At 33.8% G+C, this 22,767-nt stretch overlaps 1 protein-coding gene across 3 annotated transcripts in view; it reads left to right on the top strand.

Moving 5' to 3' along the window:
* Positions 1-22,767, top strand: part of LOC105492606 (LDL receptor related protein 1B) — a 1,932,714-nt gene that overhangs the window by 1,851,090 nt on the left and 58,857 nt on the right. For all 3 annotated transcript variants that reach the window (XM_011759820.3, XM_011759819.3, XM_024796262.2), the window contains exon 84: positions 11,024-11,185. In XM_011759820.3, the coding sequence (XP_011758122.2) occupies positions 11,024-11,185 (162 nt within the window). The remainder of the gene's footprint in view (positions 1-11,023; positions 11,186-22,767) is intronic.

Here is a 22,767-nt window from a genome sequence, read left to right as displayed (position 1 = left end):
ATTCCTCCTCATTCATTCAAGGGTTTTCTGTCTTGGTAACTGTCCCCAATTCAGATGGTAGATTGCTCAAAATCAAGTTCAGCCAGGAATTTTTGGATAACTTTGTAACATTATGAAACTAATGACAAAACATATGTAGTGAAGGATCTCAAGTCATATATGTATGTGGAGCATAAAATACACAGTCACCTAACTGATATGTTGAAGAGTGAACATACGTTTAAACTGCCCATCTTTGCTTTACTTTCACTTCTCATTTAAATGAAGACTTTTATTTAAATCAATCTTTGCATCCTAGTTCCCTTAACATAGGTATTAATTATATTTAAGGAATGCTGAAAACTGGATATTTTTATATTTAAGGAATGCTGAAAACTGGATATTTGGTTCTACTTGACTTGTTTGGGCTGTGTTTTTTATTTGTGTAAATTTAGGGAATACAAATGCAGTTTTGTTACATGGATATATTGTGTAGTGGTGAAGTCTGGACTTTTAGTGTAACCATTAGCTGAATAGTGTACATTTTGCCCATTAAGTAATTTCTTATCCTTTACCCTCCTCCCACCTTTCCAATTCTCCAATGTCTATTATTCCACAATGTGTCCATGTGTACACATTATTTAGCTCCTATTTATAAGTAAGAACAGGTGGTAACAGACTTTCTGAGATGTTTTGCTCAAGATAATGGCCTTCAGTTTCATCCATGTTACTACCAAAAACAGGATTTTATTATTTTCTATGGCTATGTAGTATCCCATGGTGTGTGTGTGTGTGTGTATGCCACATTTTCTTTATCCAGTCATTCGTTGTTGAACACGTAGGTTGATTCCATATTTTTCCTGTTGTGAATATTGCTGTTATAAACATACATTACATATGCAGTATGTTTTTGATATAATGATATTTCTTACCGTTACGTGAATATACTCAGTAGTGGGATTGCTGTATCAAATGGCAGTTTTATTTTTAGCTATTTGAGAAACCTCCGTACTATTTTCCATAGAGGTTGTACTAATTTACATTCCCACCAACAGTGTATAAGTGTTCCCTTGTCTCTACGTCCTTGCCATCTGTTATTGTTTGGCTTTTTACTAGCAGCCATTCTAACTGATGTAAGATGGTATTTCGTTGTGATTTTTACTTCTCTTGTGATTATTTTGAACTTTTTTATATACTTGTGGGCCATTTGTATGTTTTCTTTTGAAAAGTGTTCATGTTCTTTAACCACTTTTTAATAGGGTTATTTGTTTTTTTTGTTGTTGTTGTTGTTATAGTTGAATTGTTCGAGTTCCTTTTAGATTCTGGATATTATAGCCCTTTGTCAGATGCATAATTTGCAAATAATTTCTCCCATTCCTTTGGTTGTCTGTTCAGTCTGTTGATTATTTTGCTGTGCAGAAATGTTTTAGTCTAATTAAGTTCCATTTATCTACTTTTGTTAATGATACATTTGCATTTGAAGTTTTAGTTATGAATTGTTTGCTTAGGCGAGTGTCCAGGAAAGCTTTTCCTAGGTTTTCTTCTAGCATTTTTTATAGTTTCAGCTCTTACATTTAAATTTTAAATTCATCTTGAGTTTGTTTTGGTATATGGTGAGAGTTAGGGCTCCAGGACCATTTATTGAATAGGGTGTCCTTTCCACATTGTATGTTTCTATTAACTTTGTCAAAGATCAGTTGGCCGTAAGAATGTAGCTTTATTCCTGGGATCTCTATTCTGTTCCATTGATCCATGCATCTATTTTTATACCAGAACCATGCTCTTTTGGTTACTATAGCCTTGTGGTACAATTTGAAGTCAGGTAATGTAATGCCTCCAGTTTCTTTTTGCTTATAATTACTTTGGCTATTCAGGCCCTTTTTCTGTTCCATATGAATTTTAGGATAGTTTTTTCTAATTCTGGGAAAAGTGACGTTGGCATTTTGATAGAAATTGCGATGAATCTGTAGATTGTGTTAGATAGTATGATCATTTTCAGGTAAATAATTAATGATGTTAAAATTGAAAACACAAAGAACATAGTTTAACAAGTATGTAATATAGGAAATTATAACTCTAACAAGGCAAGTAGAAAAAACACAGAAAGCATAATACGAAAGTGGCAAAGGTAAGTCTCATACATGTATGCAGGAGTTTGGGGAGCAGGAAGCAGAGGAGGAGCCCAGTCAGACATGGAGGAAACCAGCATTTGCAAATCACTACCAGAAGACAATGTTCATGATGCAAACTTTGCAGCAAGTGTTTTTGAAATATTCAGCACGAGTTTAAAAAGTTGTCAATGTCCTTTGACTAAATATTAACACTTTTTGAAATGTGTCCCAAGGATTATGTAGTAATAAAAAAGAACAAATTTAGAAGTGAGAACATTCAATTGTGTTATTTGTGGTATTACAAATTTGGAGATAGAAACTTAAATTCAAAAACAATAGGATATGCAACTGCTGTATAATATGAGCCTAGTAGGGAAATTATGTATACATAAAATGTCTGTATAAAGAAATAGATCCTTCTTTATACTTGCATATTTTCCAGATACCCCACAATTAACATGTATTCCTGTCATTATTGAAAATTAAAATAGCAACAATAATTATTATTGGAAACTATTATTAGAAATTAAAATATTGTCAGGATCATGATAATTATTTTTATTGGTTGCTTACTAAGTGCCAGACACTGTTCTCTCCCTTTGAATCTTCATAAAATACCTGTGAGATAATAAAAGTAAGATTCTGTCTAATTTTGCTGCTGGCTTCATACGTCAGAGTTAGTGATTCGTTTGGACCATATGGTGAGAGCAGTTCTAAACTATTCAGTCTTCCGGCTCTGTGGACTAATGTTAGAAGGCTTAAGTTAGTTTACTTATATTCACAGAAAAGACAAAAATGCTTCAATCTTATTTACACAATGCTGGCTGAAAATAAACCTACCAGAAGTATAAATAAATCATGACCTATAATTTGAAGCATATCAGAATATATTAAGAAGTACCTGGGAGGGAGCTAGATAAAGCCCACAATTCTTCCTTTTCTTTGTCAGGCTTTGCTGAATAGTTCTGTGTAATCTTTTTGATACTTAAGAAAACCTGACAGCCATAGTCAACTTGCTGAAATTATTTATAAATGGACACTCACTTTAAATCCAGGAAAGCATTACATTAAGCAGAAAAGTAAAATGTCAAATCTCCTTATTGAAAAGACTAGCATTTTTATTTTAAAGCATTCAGAACTTCTATTCCATGAATCAAAGTCTGAAGTCAAGACAGATTCACAAAGGAGAGTAGTCTTGGGGACAAGAGGTCAGGAGATAGGCTTTTCTATCGCAGTCCTGTAACTAACTGGATGACACGGTGGTACTTTGTCTCAGTTTATGATGTCTATGCTATATAAAGGGACAGGAATGTGGCCACTGTCCAAATAGTAAAAATGTTTTGAGTATTATGTCATATTTTGATAGTATTTTCATAGAAGGGCATTAAATATAAACATTTATAAGTATGCGCTGCAGTTTAAGTGTCACTTAAATACTGCTATTCCTTACATTCAATGTTTTTATCAGACCAACTGAACTAAAAAATCATATATATATATATATATAAAACTAGTTAGGTATAAAACATCATACTCAAACACAAAAATTTGAAAGCACCAGACTGACTCAACCAGGACCAAGTTAAATAGGGGTAAGTGTCATAGTTCACACAGACAAATAAGTATGAATTAAAAATTGGCTTAAAAAGAGAGCAGATTAATAATGCTCAGTAGCATGTATCTACTGCACAGAAATAATAATCAGTCCCGATGTCACAGAAAGCTCAGAAGGAATTACTTTTGCTAGCATTCCTTTGTGGCAATCAGACATACTTGTTCAAGCCTTGTGTAGATAGGGGAAAATAAATTCTAATATATCTGTCCAATATTAAGCAGAGAGGACTTTTTGCATACTTCGTCATTAAATATTCATTAAATTATATCAATAAGTAGTATTTTTATAATCAGCTTAACAACAGTTTATCAAATAAATCTAGCTTTTAAAGACAGACGCTCACCAGGATTACAGTAAGTTATTGAAAAATATCAACATAATATACCTCTACAATATTCAAATGAAAGTATATTGCTTTTGAGAAAGTAGGTGTCAATAGTGATTGATATATTACTTGACAAAATGTATCCCAACAAATTTTACTCTACAATTATTAGCAAATAGGTAGTAATTTCTATATTGAGCATAGTATACTATTTTGGAAATTGTATAAACATAGTTATATCTTTAATGTAGCAATTGCTATATTGTGAATGCTTATTTATAAGAATTCTGCTAAATTCCTTAGATATGTTAATTTTTATTACTGTATGATGTTTACATTGTGGCATTTTTTCCATGTGATCTAGAGTGGTTAAGTATTAAGACCAGAATCTGAGAACCTTGATTATTCCAAATTAAGTGCTCTAATACATAACTTATTATCACTGAAAATCAGCACTATCTGCCCATATCAAAGAAATAGCTGACTATGACTATATTACTAAAGGTGACATATAGTTAAATAGGTCCATTTACTAGAGATACAATGCAACCAAATCATATAAATTTAATGCTCCTTTAATGGGAACTAATGATAAATCTTTACAATATCCATGCAGATATTTATCCATATAATAGAAAATATTTTATTCTATTGTTATGTACTTCAACGTATATTATTTCAACTGAGATATATGAATTGACTTATGGGCATCTTACGTCCAAAAGTATAAAAATAAGAAAAAATGAGCAATATAATTTTATATGAAGCTTCATAGCAAGGGCATATACTCGGTCAAGTTTAAATAATAGCCTAAGCATAGATAATTTGTTTAATAATAATAGTGGTAATAATGCCAATATTACTACTAATAGTAAAACTTCCAGTTACTGTGGACTGGCTATGTGGCAGGCATTGTGCCATGTGTTTTACCTGTACACAGTATGTTTTGCTATCACTGCTTACAGAACGTGATGCAGAGAGGAAATCTAAGTTTTCTAAAGTTACACAATTTAAAAATCAAACATGATTTTATTCCCAGGTCTCCCCAATACCAAAAACAATTTATTTAACACTGCACCAAATTGATGTTTTTCCTTTAAATATTAGTGATGAAATATTATGCAATCAGCCATTTTTACTGACACAGATTTTGCTATGTAAGGGACATGTGATATAGGTGAAATTTAAAGAACTCTATGAGATTCCAAGACATTTCCAGTTTTCTTATGAGCAATACAATGTTTAAATAAAATATAGACCTTAATAATATTTATTATTGTTTATAGATGATTAGTGATTTAAATTACATCTTCACCATATTTGACATTAGCTATTGTCTGTTATCAAGTTAAATTGTAAGAGTTTATTATTATGGGCTAAGTGCAGTGACTCACGCCTGTAATCCCAGCACTTTGAGAGGCCGAGGCAGGAGGATCACAAGGTCAGGAGTTCGAGACCAGCCTGGCCAACATAGTGAAACCCCATCTCTACTAAAAATACAAAAAATTAACCAGGCATGGTGGCAGGTGCCTGTAATTCCAGCTACTAGGGAGGTTGAGGCAGGAGAATCGCTTGAACCCAGGAGGCGGAGGTTGCAGTGAGCCAAGACTGTGCCACTGTACTTCAGCCTGGGCAACAGAATGAGACTCCATCTCAAAAAAAATAAATAGGCCGGGGGCGGTGGCTCACGCCTGTAATCCCAGCATTTTGGGAGGCCAAGGCAGGCAAATCACAAGGTCAGGAGATTGAGACCATCCTGGCTAACACGGTGAAACTCCATCTCTACTAAAAATACAAAAAAATTAACCGGGCATAGTTGTGGGCGCCTGTAGTCCCAGCTACTTGGGAGGCTGAGGCAGGAGAATGGCGTGAACCCAGGAGGTGGAGCTTGCAGTGAGCCGAGATCACGCCACCGCACTCCAGCCTGGGCGACTGAGCAAGACTCCATCTCAATAAATAAATAAATAAATAAATAAATAAATAAATAAAAAGTAAAAAAGAGTTTATTTTTATGACTTTCCGGTATGACTACTTGCTGGAACATTTTAGAAGATATATACAAAGAATTTCAATCTACGAAGAAAAATAGTATAAATAAATAGAACTAATCTCCATTTATTTTATGCATATATATTTGTATCATCCAAAGAAAAAGAATCAACAAGACATACATATATATATATGTGTATGTGTGCATCCATATACATATATATATATGAAGGAGATTTATAATGGGAATTGGTACATTGCTTGTGGAGCCTGAGGAGTCCAATGGTATACTGCCTGCACACTCAAGGATCAGCAAAGGCAGTCGGGTCGGGTGATTCAGTCCAAGTCTAAAAATCTGAGAACTAAAGGAGCCAATTGTGTAACTCTCAGTCTAAGGCCAATGACTTGAGCAACTAAGTGGGAAGGAGGAAGCAATTCTGGTGTAAGTCTTTGAGTCTGGATGCTCAAGAACCAGGAGTTCCGATGTCCTCAACCAGGAGAAGATGGATGTCCCAGCTCAAGAAAGAGAATTCACCTTTCCTCCACCTTTATTCTATTTGGGCCTTCAATGAAGTTGATGATGGCCACCCACACTGGTGAAGAAATATCTTTCTTACTTGGTCTACTGATTCCAATGCCAATATCATCCAAAACCACCTCAACAGACACACTCAGAAGTAATATTTTACTAGCTACTTTGGCATCCCTTCGCCCAGGCTAATTGACACGTAAAATGAACCCTCATAGTAATCATCTAGCAAACCCTTTGTTAACTAACAAACAGAGTGCAATTTCAATATGAATTAGACCTAACACTAAAAGCAGCTATAGTCTAGTGAAAGTATATATGCCATTGAGGACAAAGTTTCCTCGTTTAGGAAGAAGAATGAGCCCAGAATCAGAAAATTGGGACAGAGGCATTTAGATAGATAAATATTTAAGCCATAAAATTGGGTAATATCACCAGAAAGAAGTTTGGAAGAACACTTTTTGAGAGACAGAAAGAGAAAACATAAAGACTATTATACAAAAAGGCAGTCAGAAAAAAAAAAAAAAAGATAAATCAATAAAGCTAGTGTTTCAGAAGTCACTGGAGAAAGATCTTCCAGGTACAGATATTAGTTAACGTTGGGTAATTAAAGAGAAAATTTGAAGAGGATAATGGTGGAGAAGTAATTAATGGATTCAGTAAGGAAGTGATTAGAGGTGAGTTTTGAAAGTATGTGTGTGTATAAATATGTATAAATATATGTATGTATATATACACATACATATACATACATGTACACTATTGCATATATATTCATATATTAGTGTATACTAATACATTTTGTTTTCTGTACTTTATATAAAGTACAGAATATATAAACTACAGAAAATATATATACATATGTTTATATATATAGGCAACACTACACATTGTTCTTAAACTTTCTCACCACCAAATAATTAAAATCAGTCTATATGAGCAATACATTCATATTGAGGGTCCTGGCCTCTTTTCTGAGAGCACAAAGAAAGTAATATATTAAGATACTTTTTTATATTAAAAAAAACACTGTACCTTCAGTGAAGGATTGGAATGTGATTTTTATAATTGAATATTTTACTTTGTCACATATTCATCAAATTGGGAGCAGAGAATATAATTGTCTTTTGAAGAAGCTCAAGGATGTACCAAAATTAAAATTTGTACAGATAGATGGACTTGGCAGATATTAGATTTGCTTTTTGGTTTGTTTGCTGTTGTAGTATGTGTGTTCTTTCCTTTGGAAAGATATAATTGAGCATGTTTATAAGCTAAAGGGAGATGAAAGACTCATTCTTCAAAGTCTAAAAATGTTAGCGCCTGAGAGTAAAGTTGATGGAGAATTTCAGCTCTAGCCCATCACTACCATAAAAGTAAATTCAAATTTAACTTTATCTCAGATAAATAATAGAAATAAAATATAAAATTTAATAAAAGTTTCAGAATGATTCACTTAAATGGTTAAGTACTTTGATAGACATAACCACAGAATAAGTCCTACCTAAAAAAGGTGAGTCTCACTTAATAGAAATAATAATAATACCAATCATAATAATCAGATCTAAAATATAACTGTGTGCTTTCTATGTGACTGGTACAGTTAGAAATGCTTCGCATGTGTTACCTAATTTATTCTACATGATTCTCCCCAACAGCTGCAGGAGGTAGGTAGTATTATTATGTTGATTTTATAGACAGGGATACAAACATTTATTTCCCCATGGTCCCACGATTAGTACTTGACACCCGTAGGCTATGAATCTAGGCAATCTGAAAACCTTACTCTTAGTGTCCGAGCTAAGGAAATTGTCAAAACTGGACTGATTTTGAGCCCGGAAACATGAAGTATGGAGCCTCCCCTTCTTTCCACAGGTCAACTGATGCTCTTTCAGATTGCGCTACCCTTGTGGGCTGTCAACTCCCCAGCTCCCTGTATGTATCGCTGCTATAAATCTGTACCTTAATCGTTGTAACAGGACTGTTTCTTTTTCAAGTATCAAAATCAAATTCTGCTCCGTAAAAATCTTTATAAATGGATCCAATGCAACTTGTTAGGGTGCACCTAGAGAGATTCTTGAAAACAGCAAATAGGGCCCATTATACAATTTTGCAACAGATGGTTCCTTTCCCATCAGCAAACAAAAGATCAGCTGTATCACCAAACAGTTTCACTTAGATAATATTCCCCTGAATATGAAGATTTCTACTTGTCAAAAAGAAATCTGCTCTTCAAAGGAAGAGAAATAAGAACTTTTAAAAATAATTCAGCTGCACTCTGAATGATTTAAGGCATATGCTAGCTGTGGACAACCTGGTCACCCTGCTGTAGTTTCAAAACAGCTGTAAATAAGACAAAACCATGAAAGCTCATTGTCATTTCTCTGAGTGACTGGGATAGAAGAATTTTCAAGTACCTCAGCAGGTACCGTTTGTTTCTTTCACACTTGTCTCATTTTACTTCTTTTCCCAACCCTGATTTAAGCAAAAAAAAAGAGAAACACATATAGGAAACAATGAATCCACAGTGATCACATCATATGTTTGTGTGACACCTTTTCGGATTGTTGTAATGTACTTTAATTGTTTTTGTACTTTGTACACTGTTTATTGCATTGTTTTGCTCATGGTAATTTTTATTTCTTTTTGCTTGTTCTGTATCTCTGTAAGGCATCTATGGACTGTAATTGAAGAATTACTTCTGTTGTTTTGGGCTCTTGATTTTTTCATTACTCTTGTTCCAACAATTATTAACCTCTTCATTTTCTACCATTATTTTTTCTGTTGTCCAGTAGCTTTGTTTTTCACCTACTAATATGCCAATGAAGATATTTTGTTTCTATATCAACAACTAGAAAAATACATTGCCATTTTAAGGAAAATATCTACTAAAAGTTAGTGAACATTTTCTGGCAACAAAATAAATATGAGGTTACTCAGCTTTTAACGTGTATAAAATTTACCTTGCTTCTCAGGTCATTAATAGGCATTTTTCTGCCACCAAACTAATAGCATTCATAAATGCTAAGTTTTAAAGCAATATTACTCACCATAAAAAAAGTATATTACTTTGTTCATTTAGGGCATCAGTCTCTAGCATTTTTGAGCATGTAGAGTCCTTTCAAAGTAAAGTTGATAAGTTATGGAGCCTCAATTCACTCATTTTCTTAAAAATGTATATGAATTTTATTTGTAAGTATTGTATTCGCTGAGGAATGTTTCTCAGAAGATTTAGACTTCTCCAATGTAGAATCTATAGCAATAGAGAACAATCATATCATTTTCATACCTGAAGTCTTAGTAAGATTTACACTCATGCATTTCTCTAATAAGTTTAATTACACTTCTGTGTCTATAAAGATGACAGAGAAATGGCATGAATATTCTCTAGGTCTATTCTCTTATCTACAGATAAGAGAGATGGCTTGCATATTCTCTAATGCTAGTCAACTGAGTGATATTGTCTGAGTCTTAGTTAACTGAAATCTATGAAAGTCTCTCTCTCTTATACTCTTTCATGTTATTTCTTTACATTTTTGCAAACTTTGAAACTTATTATTTTATCATTTAAATGATATCCATTCATTTTGTTTTGTTTTCTTTTTCCTTCTCCTCTCCTACAGAGCTAGTTCCCCATATTTCATTTTCTACTCAGTCCTTGACAGCCTGAGCAGTTAGAGAAACTTATATACAAGAGTTAACTATGTTATGTTCAAAACACCATACAGGATTGTTCACCTTTCATCCGGATGTTAGTCCCCACTGAGTAAATAAAGGAAACTAGTCCAAGATGATCTGTCATGTTTGGTTTTACGTGCTGCTCAAGTTAAACTGCTAAGTCATCCTATTATTCACTAGACTGCAAGTACAGTCCATTCTCATGAATAACAATATCAAAATTAGACAAAATAAGATTTAGCACTTATGTACTAACCACAGCATGTGTATTTAAGTCAAATAAAAGTTAATGTTACTAAATCCAATTATTATAAATTACATGTCTACTTTAAACTTATTACAAGATTTATTTATAGCATGTGTAAGCTAATGTTTTATGTAGATTCAGTGGTGGTTGGTAGATGATGTTTAAACAATGTGAAATTATATTTTAGGTTCTAATGCAAATATAATCTGTATTACCACATATGAGGAGAACAAAAATAATTGGAAGAGTCAAATTAATATGAGAACAGAAGTAAAAATAAGAAGTATTTTAAGCAAACAATACATGCATGCAAGTATAATTAATTATTCATGAAATGATTATTTTACTGAATTGAACCTTGGCTATCTTCTAACCTAGATTTCCTTGAACATATGAAAAACTGAGACCCAAAGAAGTCTTGTTACTGCCTGTAGAGTAAATCGTGGACCTTGACCAGAAACCTGGCTTCTCAACTTTTATCCCATGAAAATTCCTTGAAAATAAACTGTTTCAGTCAAATAATTTGTTTTTTATTACTTATTGTTTCCAACAGGGAGACCCACCTGCAGCTGTGCACTAGGTTTCACTGGGCCAAACTGTGGTAAGACAGTCTGTGAGGATTTTTGTCAAAATGCAGGAACCTGCATTGTGACTGCTGGAAACCAGCCTTACTGCCACTGCCAGCCGGAATACACAGGAGACAGATGTCAGTACTGTAAGTAAAAGCAGCACCCAGAAGCCAGCTGGGAAGCATGCTTTGATGTTTACATTAATCTTCTGATTTCCTGTATCCACTCCTTCCATTATCTTAATTTTAGCCATCCCCTATTTTTCAGGTTCAGTCTCTGTCACTCTAAGAATTATTTACCCATTCTTTACCCTTCTCTTACTGTAAAGATTTTATCTTTCTTCCTCCCTCAGCTTTGATTCCATGGTCCATTATTATAACCATTCCCTGTGTACACCCTCATCTCCCTTCCTCTCTCTTCCCCTCTTTTGCACTTCTTAGCAAACCATAACCATAGTTAAATCCAATTCTTCATCTCTCCTGAACTGACATCCCATAGATGAATGCAACTGAAGAAAAACACATAATTATATTGCTTGGTCTCATTTTAATTCTATCACTAATTTCAAATGGGCACTTACTAAGCCTTTCTATGCAGTTCCCTAATCCACTGACTCTCCCACTCCCCTAGATGTCTATGTCACACCTCCTCCTTCTCATGAAACCTCCAATGCTTTCTCCCCAACTTTACCCTCAGCCGAGAAACTTGCTTTATATTTCATTGATATGAATAGAAACCATCTAAAGAGAGCTGCCACAAACTCACATTAGCCCATCCCCCCAGCTTCTTTCTCCTATGCCCATGAATTTGTCTTTCTTCTTGTTACTAGGAACCCCAGGCTACATCTAATCCTATGCTATCCATCTCATGTCCAGACCCTTCTTGGCTACTCATGAACACATCTCCCACAACTGTCCCCTCTTTCTGCTGCTTTATGATTACTTTCCTGTCTGCCAAGTTCTTTCTGGAAAAACCTTCACTTGTGCCCCATGTCTTTCTTGTAATAATCTTATTTTTCTGCTCTCTCCCTCTCTCGCTTTTTTTTAACAGAAGACTTACTTGAAAATATAGTTGTTATCCACAATTATTCTATTTATATTTTTTCTTTGATCCCACCTCTGTCAAGTTTTTGTCTTTGCTGTTCTACTGAAACACCTTTTATGAAAGTCAAGTTAATTGATTTTAGTTAATGTCCTCCATGTTGCCATATGTAATGATCAAATCTCAATTATTATTTTACATCTACTTTCAGCAGTTAATCATTTCATCCTTCTTAAAACATTGTCTACAAAGATTTTCATTCCTCTAGCCTGTGTTGTGTTATCTATATTATTTAAATCTTTCAGATATTTCACACATGCAAGCAAAATTGAGACCTACTGCCTCTGCAATTTCACCCAATTACGTTGGTTTTTTAAAAATATCATCCAAATATTAATGACTGTACATTTACATATCCAGCTTAACCTATCTCCTGAATTCCAGGTTTTTATACCTAATTGTCTGTTTGACAGCTTGCTATCATTCTAATGTAAACTGATTTGTTTTTACCCCAAGATTGTTCAACAAGTTGAGTTTCCCTTATCTGAAATGCTTGAGACCAGAAGTATTTTGGATTTCAGATTTTTTTGAATTTTAGAATATGTCCATCTGTATGAGGTATCTTGGGGATGGAACAAAAGTCTAAATACAATATTCCTGTTTCATATGCACTTTATATACACTGCCTGAAGGTAATTTTATATATTTTTTTACTAATCTTCTGCCCTCATTACTGGAGGTCAGGTGTAAAATTTTCCACTGTGGCATCATGTTGGCACTCAGAAGTGTCAGATATTGGAATATTTTACATTTCAGACTTTCCAATTAGAGATGTTCAATCTGTACTATAGTCATTTCTAGCTCTTTAAAAGAAAATGTACTCACTGTCCAGACCAAAATAATTGAATTTTTTGATCCCCCCTTTTTTTTAATCTCCTGTTTTCACTCTCAATTTTACCTTTAAATATACTCAGCATCTGAATACTTCTCACCACTCCATTCTACCAATATCTCTTGCCTGGATTGTTACTAATGGATCTCCATGCTCCCTTTCTTTGCCCCTTAGTATCCATTCTCAAAAGGCCAGTCATAGTTCATTTTATTCACAATAAAATTGCTTTCTATCATACTCACGTTTATTGAGATTTTTCTATACCCAAGGACACTTGTAATTAATTCCTTTTTTGCATTATTTTATTAATTTATTTAATCCTGCCACTAAACTAGATATTGTTTTTACTCTCACTACAGAAGAGGACACTAGAAAAAAATAAACAGACTTGTGAATATCACGTATTCAGCATTTGCTAGAGCCAAGATTCAAACCAGGCCATCTAGCTTTAGGGCTCAGGTCACAGGTCACACCTCCAAAAGTTACATTAAATATCATTGAACTTTCACAGAGAGTGGCCTAGGTCTTTGGTCATTTCAGGAACTACGTGGGACAGCACAGAGTCAAGCTATAATCATTGGCTTATTTGAGAATCAAGCGTAATACTTAATATCTTGCCTCTGATGGTACAGAGGGGCCACTTCTGCAGAAGCAAGAAAACATTTACTTTTAAGTAGCTGATTTATTTTCCAAATGTTTATTCTTTCCGTATTAGGCTAGCCTTTCCTTGACATATGTAGATGCCCCTCCCCTTGGCCAATGTTCCTTTTCACATTGCCTCACTTATTTCTTAAATGATGTGCACCACAGGCCAGAGTTTATATGAAAATACAATCTGGTGACATCCCTACATCCCTATAGTGTTTTATAACACTACCTTATCCTTTCTCACGCATTGCTCACATCTCTGCCACCCTCATTCCCCTCCTCTCAACACAGCAGAGTATCCCAACACAACTTCCACCCACGAACTCATGTGTGTTTGCTTTCTGTTCCACCATTGTCAGACCCCAAATGATTCCATGCCAATGAAGGACAACACTACTATCCCACTTAATGAAGACCCCTATTACTACCCATCCTAGGTCTGCAGGCTCTCTTTTATTCTAGTAAAACCACACCAATTGCCCTTCCCTATATAGCCAGCTTCCCTGACTCTGCCCAACTTAAACACCATTTTCTTTTTGAAATTGTTCGAATTCTCAGTTTGAATCAACTTCTCCCTCCTCTTCTGACTCTGATCATTTTTACCTGTTGATTATGTACATTACCCTTACTTGTCTGGGATCTTTTTGAGACTACAACCAACAATGGCACTTGCCAAATGAACAAAGGAACAAAGAATCACACAAATAAATACATTAAAAAAAATGATTTGAATAAATGTTAACAAAAGAACAATCAATTTAAAATCATTTTACATTAAATGTAAAATTACATTTAATCAGTGTTCCACGATCTTGTAGCTATATGTGGTTCAACTAGAGCTAATATTTTCTCCTCTGTCTTTTGGTTCCCAATTGGTAGAGCAGCATAGAACATGTCATTTCCCCCCCTTGTTTTTATATTTCTTTAGTTGAAACAACAGTATTCTTAATTCTTTTTAAACTAAGTTTAAAAATACCATGTGGCCATAGTTTGTAGAACAGTTTGGATCCTTCCAAAGAATAAATTCAGTTAGCTTATGTTTTAATTGACAACTTAATAGAATCACAGTCTGAGGTAGCCTGATGCTTTATAAAGAGCTGCATTATAATTTTATTATCACTATTAGTAGTCAGAGCACTTCCCACCTTTTACTGCAAAGCACTTATTAAAATTAACCAATTAATCCTTAGACAGAGGTTAAATAACTTGCTCAAGGTCCCGAAGTAGTAATATTATAGTCAGAATTGGACCCCAGGAGTTGTTGATCAAGATGTCAACAAACATTCTTGCAGTATGATGATGCTGTTTTTTGGCAGCATAATAAGTCTGTGGACAATGTCATTAAAATGACAAATTCAGCAGCTGACAAAAGCATAATAAATTTGGGATCTATTAGATGTAAGCCGACAAGGTTCAGCGGACCTGGTGTTCTGTCAAAATTGTATCTTGCATATACAAAACCTTCTGTCTATAAAAGAAGGAATGACAGAATGCTTCATTACAGTGCCTAATTAAAGGTCCATTAGTGGGAGGTAAAACATCAGTTCTTAGTTGTGCTGAGTAAAAACATTTCATAACTCTAATAGCAGTATAAAATCCTGAGGTCTGAAATGCAAATTAATTTTAACAGCAGCAGCCCAGGGAGGAGAGGCAAAGATAAATAATGGTAAAAGTAAAATTGAGTATTCTTCAAGTAAGTTGTTAAAGAACAAACATAGCTGCACTTCTTGCTATTCTAGAACAAGGATTACTAGTATAAATAAAAATAAACAAATGAGCATGACATTTTGGATTTAAATCTAGGTGTTAAATATGAGGTCAACCAATATCTGAAGTTATTTGTGATTAAATGATAATAACATTAGGTCAACGGGGCCAATTAAGACTGATTCAATCTGTGTCTAAGAACTAGGTAGTCAAATTAAGTTAAAACCTGCTTGTCCTCTCATTGATACTTTCAAAGCCCTCTAGTAACCTGCTTGGGGAACCGTTATAATTTCAATTAGAGCTAGACTTATCAGAAGTATATCTGTATGCCTTACTCTCCCTGGTTCCAATAAGTACAGACATTAAGCAATGTCTCTATCTTAATGAGTGTCTCTACTTACAGAGTTAGAAGTACCCGACAGTAATCCAAAGATATTATGTTTTGTAATCGATATTAGAACCACAGACTATCAAGTAACTTATAAAACAATTATGCACTATAGATATAAGCCTGTCATATTTGATGACACGATGGGATTATTTTTATCATTTGTCTTCTAGGGTAGCTTCATCCCATGAGTCAGTTCATCAGCGAATATGTTTTGATGTTTACAATGAGTCTGTCACTATGCTCGGCATTAAGAAAGGAAATGGTGACGTCAGAAACATTTTCTGTTCTCAATTATGTGTGTGTAATGTGTGATTCTGAAAAGGAAACAAGTCATTACAGGTCAATTTAATGAAACACAGAGGCTACTGGAACCCACAGAAAGACCAAAGAGTTTAGCCTTTAAGAAAATTTCTTGAAGGAATTGGTGTCTAAGCTGAGATCAGAAGAAATCAAGAAATTAAGTAGATGAGACGGGGAAGCAGCAAGGGGGAGCAGCATACACAAAGGAACAGCATATACAAAGGGGAAGCAGCAAGGGGGAACAGCATATGCAAAGGAGGAACAGCATGTGCAAAGGGAAAACCTTTGGAAATATATTTTTCCTGTTTCTATTAGATTTTTCTACAGGAGGGCTGGCAAGAGAAATCACACACAGTAAACATGTGTAATGTTTTAATCCCAGAGATGTTGCTATGACACATTACTTTATCTAATATGTGAATATGTATCCTTTCAACAAATGCTCACACAACCCTTTGAGATTAATATTATTCATCCAAATTTGCAAGTGCCAACGAAATGAGATTAAGCAGTTTTCCCTAATCTGCAATTTAGAAAGCACAGGAACCATGGTTTTTAGCTTTGTGGATCTGACTCTGAAAACTAGACGTCTCCTGGTATAATATGTTTTTCTGCCATTCAATATCCTGCCCACCATGCTGCTACTTTCAGAGACTCACTAAGAGAACACTCAAAGCTCAAATGGCATACTGGCTCAACCTGGTCTTGCAAGTCTCTACACCATAGAAAAGAGGCACTAATAGGAACTTTAATCTTGGGTGGTTAAGCTTAAGCCAGGCCCAGCTAAGAGACCAAAGCATTTTAAAAAGGATCAGGAAAAGAGAATAGAATCTTTTCAGTGAGCTTCCCGTTAATAGGAAAGTCAGTTATTCGAACTGAGCCTAAAGCTTTGAGAACGAATTGTAATTTGGAAAGTGAAAGTACCCATAAGAACCAACCCCTTCCTCAGTATTAGAATATTTAAGATTCTTTAGAACATTCACACCTAGACTAGCACAGCATTCTGAAGCCCCATCTACTGTCTCCCAACTCTTTTCCTCTTAATGAGAAAGTAAGCGTTGTCTTCATTCAGGTTCTTATCATCCCTTGTCTGGATTAATGCCACACATTACTTTATGTACCTTTTCTTCTATCCTTGAAAACCTGTTTATTGCCTACAAAGTACATCTGCTATAATTGTTAATACCTCTTTTTCTTGACACATTAGGCCCTCAATGTCTGCTAAACCTCTTTAATTCCCCTACTTTGTCTTCTTAACTCCCCTTTTCCCTAGAATCTCAGCACTTCTCTTTGCCATTTTTCACTTTATATTCATATCGTTCATGAATATCTACCCCACTAGAATATAAAACAGGCTACAATGTTTTGCATACCTCATCAATCTTGCAAGTGAACTCAGTGCCTGGAATTTAGGAGTTTGGATGCATGTGAGCAAAGCAGAAAGATCCTGTTTACAGCCTGCTAGGCCCAGTTATTTTTCTGTGCTCTAGCAAGATCCGTTTCCAAAGACAGGATCGGAGTTCTGGGCCATGTTTTCTTAACAACTCATGAAGATCCCTAATAGTCCATGAGAAACTGGGTGCTTACATTCCAGTTTCAAAGTTTTTTTTTTTTTTTTAAAGGTGTAAAAATAAAATTAGATTTAAATCAATGTGAAGAGAATAGATACATTTATTTTCTAACGTGATCATGGTAGAGGATGTTGAGGTAAGGGTAAGGTAATTAATTATTTTAGTTACTCTTTTACCTTATATTATTTCAAAACAATTGTCAGGGTTGTAAAAATTTGTTGAAGACCATTTTGACCCAATAGTAAAACTAGACTTTTCAGACAGATTTTTAATATTATGCCTTCATTTAAAAAAAGTAAAAATAACAAAAGGAAAATAATTTTAGGCATATGTGCTTATACATAAAAGGAAATTTATTAAAAACCAAGGTATGTTTTTCCAAGCAGATATTAAATCATATGAGTCAAAACTACAAATGTTGATTATTAAAATTAACTTATTCAACTGATATATATATTGAGCAACATTAAATATTCATTGCTCCAGGCATTGGGGATCTATAAGTGTAAAAGTTCTTTGAAGACACTTGACTTTTATAACTTTGATGAATAGAAAACCAACTGACATATCTTTTGAGAGTAAAAGTTAGATAAAGCGGACTTCGAGTTGTATAGTCAAAAATGATAAAAGATCAGAAATGAACTTTATTTCATACTACTTAGAAGCATACCATTATTTTTCACATAATTGTTTGAAATTTCAGCAGCACGTTTATAAAATTAAACTATTGATAAACTTTTATCTCTACACCATGGAACTTGCACTTGAAATATTAGTAATTATATTTAATAATTTTGGTGAGCATTACTGAATAAAACATTTTAACAATGCTTAATTACTCTTGTTGGCATGATAGCAGGAACTTTTTTCCATGCCAACTTCACCTGATATTGAGGCAACTCTAATCTCACAATGCTTCACCTTTACTCATTCCAAGGCGGTTTAATCTTCTACTTTTATGCCATGTTAGCATTATAGACATGTTTTGACCCTTCTTTTTACAATGTAAAGAAGAGTCCATATACAAAGCAGTATAAAGACAATGAAAGGCATCTCAAAGTTATTTAGTTGTAGGTTGAAAAATGAAATGTCTCACAACTAACAGTAACCTTTTAATGGATTCATATGTACATACCTGTTGGGAAATCTCTTCTCCCTGAAAAAAAAAAAAATGCATGGCTTTTCATGAATAGAAATCATGACTGTGATTCTACTATACTTGGTGTTAAGTAAACTGCATGGATTCACAAATAATTACTTGAAAACAAAATTGAGTATTTAAAACAATGTAGCACATAAATTATGCAGAGACATACAGATTAAACAAAAATATTTATTTGAGGCTTACCTCAAACCAAACAAATTGTTGCTAGTTAAATGCCTCTGCTAACATCCTTTTAAAAGTTCAAATGTAAATTTAAGAGTAAATTTTAAACATAGTTATTTATATCAAATTTGGAATGTCTATTAAACATGCTTTGATAAAAATGCTATGAGTCAGAAATCTTTAAATGCTTTAAAGAGAAGAAATAAAATTCCTTTCTTATAGATAATATGAGAACCTTTGGGAAGCCACTTGGTTTATAATAGTACTAGATTAGTTCAAAGGTCAAGTGACCACATTTGGAATTTTTTTTTTTTTTTTTTTTTTTTTTTTTTTTTTTTTTTTTTGCTTGCAATATCCCTTGAAGATCCATGTCTAAATCCATGGTAATAATATAATCTTAATTTTAATTTGACAGAACAACTTATATTTTATTAGTTTTGAGAACTTGGAAGATTTATAATGATTATCTTAGAGCAACCTTTCCTTGAAAATCAACTGACAGAAATGAATCAAATTATTGGCAGAAACAAATACATTCAGATGGATGGGACCACATAATGAATGGCACCTGATTTAACTGATTGCTCGATTAACATCTCAGGACAAGAATTAAGGTCACTGGCCGGGCGCGGTGGCTCAAGCCTGTAATCCCAGCACTTTGGGAGGCCGAGACGGGCGGATCACTAGGTCAGGAGATCGAGACCATCCTGGCTAACACGGTGAAACCCCGTCTCTACTAAAAAATACAAAAAACTAGCCGGGCGAGGTGGCGGGTGCCTGTAGTCCCAGCTACTCAGGAGGCTGAGACAGGAGAATGGCCCGAACCCGGGAGGCGAAGCTTGCAGTGAGCTGAGTCCGGCCACTGCACTCCAGCCTGGGCGACAGAGCGAGACTCCGTTTCAAAAAAAAAATTAAAAAATAAATAAAAAAAATAAAAAAAAGAATTAAGGTCACTTCCATGGTACCTCTAGACCATGAAGACCTAGAATTAAGCTAAAATTTTTCAACTTCAGATTTCAGTGCTCCTTACATTGGAAAGTAATGTAGGATTCCGATTCTTTTAAGGTTTTGACCTTTTTGGTTAGATCCCTCACCTAGACCTAAGTAAATAAAATGTCTTAATACAATTTCAGTGGATTTTGGAACTTTGTTGGACATATACTCTGAGTTCACGCTCCTAGAATATGTCAAATGAGACTCTAGATCTGTTGAAGAAATGCTAGGTTTTAGAGGTGAAGATGCAGAATTAAAATACTATTTTTTAATCATGTAAAACTATCTGAAGTAAATATGTATGAACTAACAAAGAGTATTCTATAATTTTGGATGATCAAATTATTATTTTCATCATCACAGGTGACACTCAGTTACACTATTAAAAAAAAAAAGTTAATATTTCCTAAAATTGTAAGTCTTCTGTAAACTGTAAAATTAAATGCAAATATTTATTTTTATAATTTTCATTTTAATAGATATTTTGAGTGCTTATAATACATATATAAGGTCATATATATTTAGGTATCATATAATTTAGATAAGGAAAATAAACATATTAATTTTATAGCATTCATGGATATAGCATCAGATGCTTCACTTCATAATTTCTAAAACGATCCATGAATTTAGAATGGACATTAACACTGAGTCATTGAAAGTAAGTAGATTAGAACACTGATGAAAATAGTTTTATGATTGGGCTTACTTCCATGCACAGATTAGATTATGACCACAAACTGAAATCCACTGGAAACTAAAAAGCTTAGTCTAATTCTGTGGCATGCCACATTTCTGAGAATTTGGCAAGTCTCATTTTCATTCAGATGGCATGTCTAGAGTGGCCAATAGTTGGTTCGTTGATCCAGCACCTGAGTGTCTGTTTTATGTAGGCACTGGTTATCCAAGGGCTCTCTCATTGGCACTTGATGGCATCTGTATTTGCTTCCCAAGTGATTTTCCTTTCCAGCTTCCCTCTTTTATTCCTCCATCTGAACACAAACCCGTGCTGGTAAACTTCGGCTATTTTCAGAATAGGACAAACCAGCCTTGGATGATCCAATATTTATAAAAATTTATAACTTGCTTAGTGGTTTTAAAGCTAAACAATCAGCAGTATTGCTCTTGTTCTCTGCCTTCCATAGTGCCCTGCTTTCCAAGGGGAAGTGCTCATTTATTAATTCAACACATATTAGTAGAGCATCTACTGTGTGCCAGCCACTGAGGCTTGGGGTTTCATTATGAATAAAACAGAAAACTGCTCTTATTGTACTGCTTTGTTTATATATAAAGAATATGCAATTATATTATATGTCAGGTAGTCAGACTAGAGATGATGAAAAGTAAAGAAGTATAATTAAGAATCTACTACCTGAATAAAGAGAAAGGTCAGAGGTTTCAGAAGCAAAAACATGTTACTTACTATATAATATAGTTTCTCACTGCAGTATCTTTCTGCACACCATACACAAGAAAGAGTAATAACTGAATCTCGTCTCCTTAAGGGCAGAACAATTTATGAGGATGATTTTTAAAAATAGTGTTTCTAAATAAAAGTATCTGGGATTAGTATTTTATTGATGAATTATAGTGATTGAATGCATACTTCTAATCTTGTTAAAGGTTAAATGCTATTAACAATACAATTAAAGTGATTTTCTGAAACTTTTGAATTATTATGAAAGTCTTAGTACAGAGGGAACCTGATTATTACATATCAATAAATTGTTTATTTATATACATCTGGCCTAAAGAAATGGCACATTTAACCAGGGGATCCTTGCTAGTTTGTATACATTATTCTGCCAGGTGACCTTTTCAAGGTGACTCTCAATATTTTAGTGATTTCTGATTAAATAATAATCACTTCTATAATCTATTTTTCTTCTTGATGTCACACCAGTGTAGAAATCTCTCTCTCTCTCTATATATATATATATATATACACACACACACACACACCCCTATCTATATCTATATATATCTTGCTATCACACCAATATAAAAATCTCTCTCTCTATATATATATGTGTGTGTGTGTGTGTGAGTGTGTGTAGATACATATACCTATCTATATCCATAGATATCCATATATATAGATAGGTATATATATCTACACACCCACATATCTAGAGAGCAATTATCCATATATATAGATATCCATATGTAGATATCTAAATCTATAGATATCCATATATAGATATCCATGTATAGATATCTGTATCTATAGATATCCATATATAGATATATATCCGCATATAGATATACAGACATAGATAGGTATATAGATATCCATATATATACACACACACAGAGAGAGATATATAGGTATATAGATATAAATATCTAGGTATATATAGAGATAGATATCTAGTTATACATAGGTATATGTAGATATCTAGATATATATAGGTATATAGATATATAGATATCGATAGGTATATAGATATCCATATATAGATATAGATAGATATTTATATAGAGAGATTTCTACACTGGGGTGGTAGCAAGATATATAGATATACATCTATATATATGTATATGGAGAGATAAATATACATCTATCTTTATCGTCCCTCTATTTGTCTATCATCTAACTTTTCACTCATATTTTTGGTTGCATAGTAACAGTGAAAAAAACTAGAAGCAAAGTACATTTATGTGTATCAGAAATCATTGCTTCAACATATAGATTTGAAGTGGGTAGCTTGAAAGAAGGAAGAAAGTAAGGATGGAAGGATATAAAAGAGATAGAAAAAAAGGAGGAAAGAATGAAAAAGGAAAAAGGAAGGGAAAGATAAAATTATGTACACAGGAACTGTATGGGTGTGTATAAGATGGTCTCGTATTCTCTCACT

The sequence above is a fragment of the Macaca nemestrina genome, chromosome 11 (assembly GCF_043159975.1).
Source record: "Macaca nemestrina isolate mMacNem1 chromosome 11, mMacNem.hap1, whole genome shotgun sequence".
NCBI classification, from domain to species: Eukaryota; Metazoa; Chordata; class Mammalia; order Primates; family Cercopithecidae; genus Macaca; species Macaca nemestrina.
Note: the sequence above shows the minus strand (reverse complement) of the source record. Positions and strands in the feature narration are given on the sequence as shown.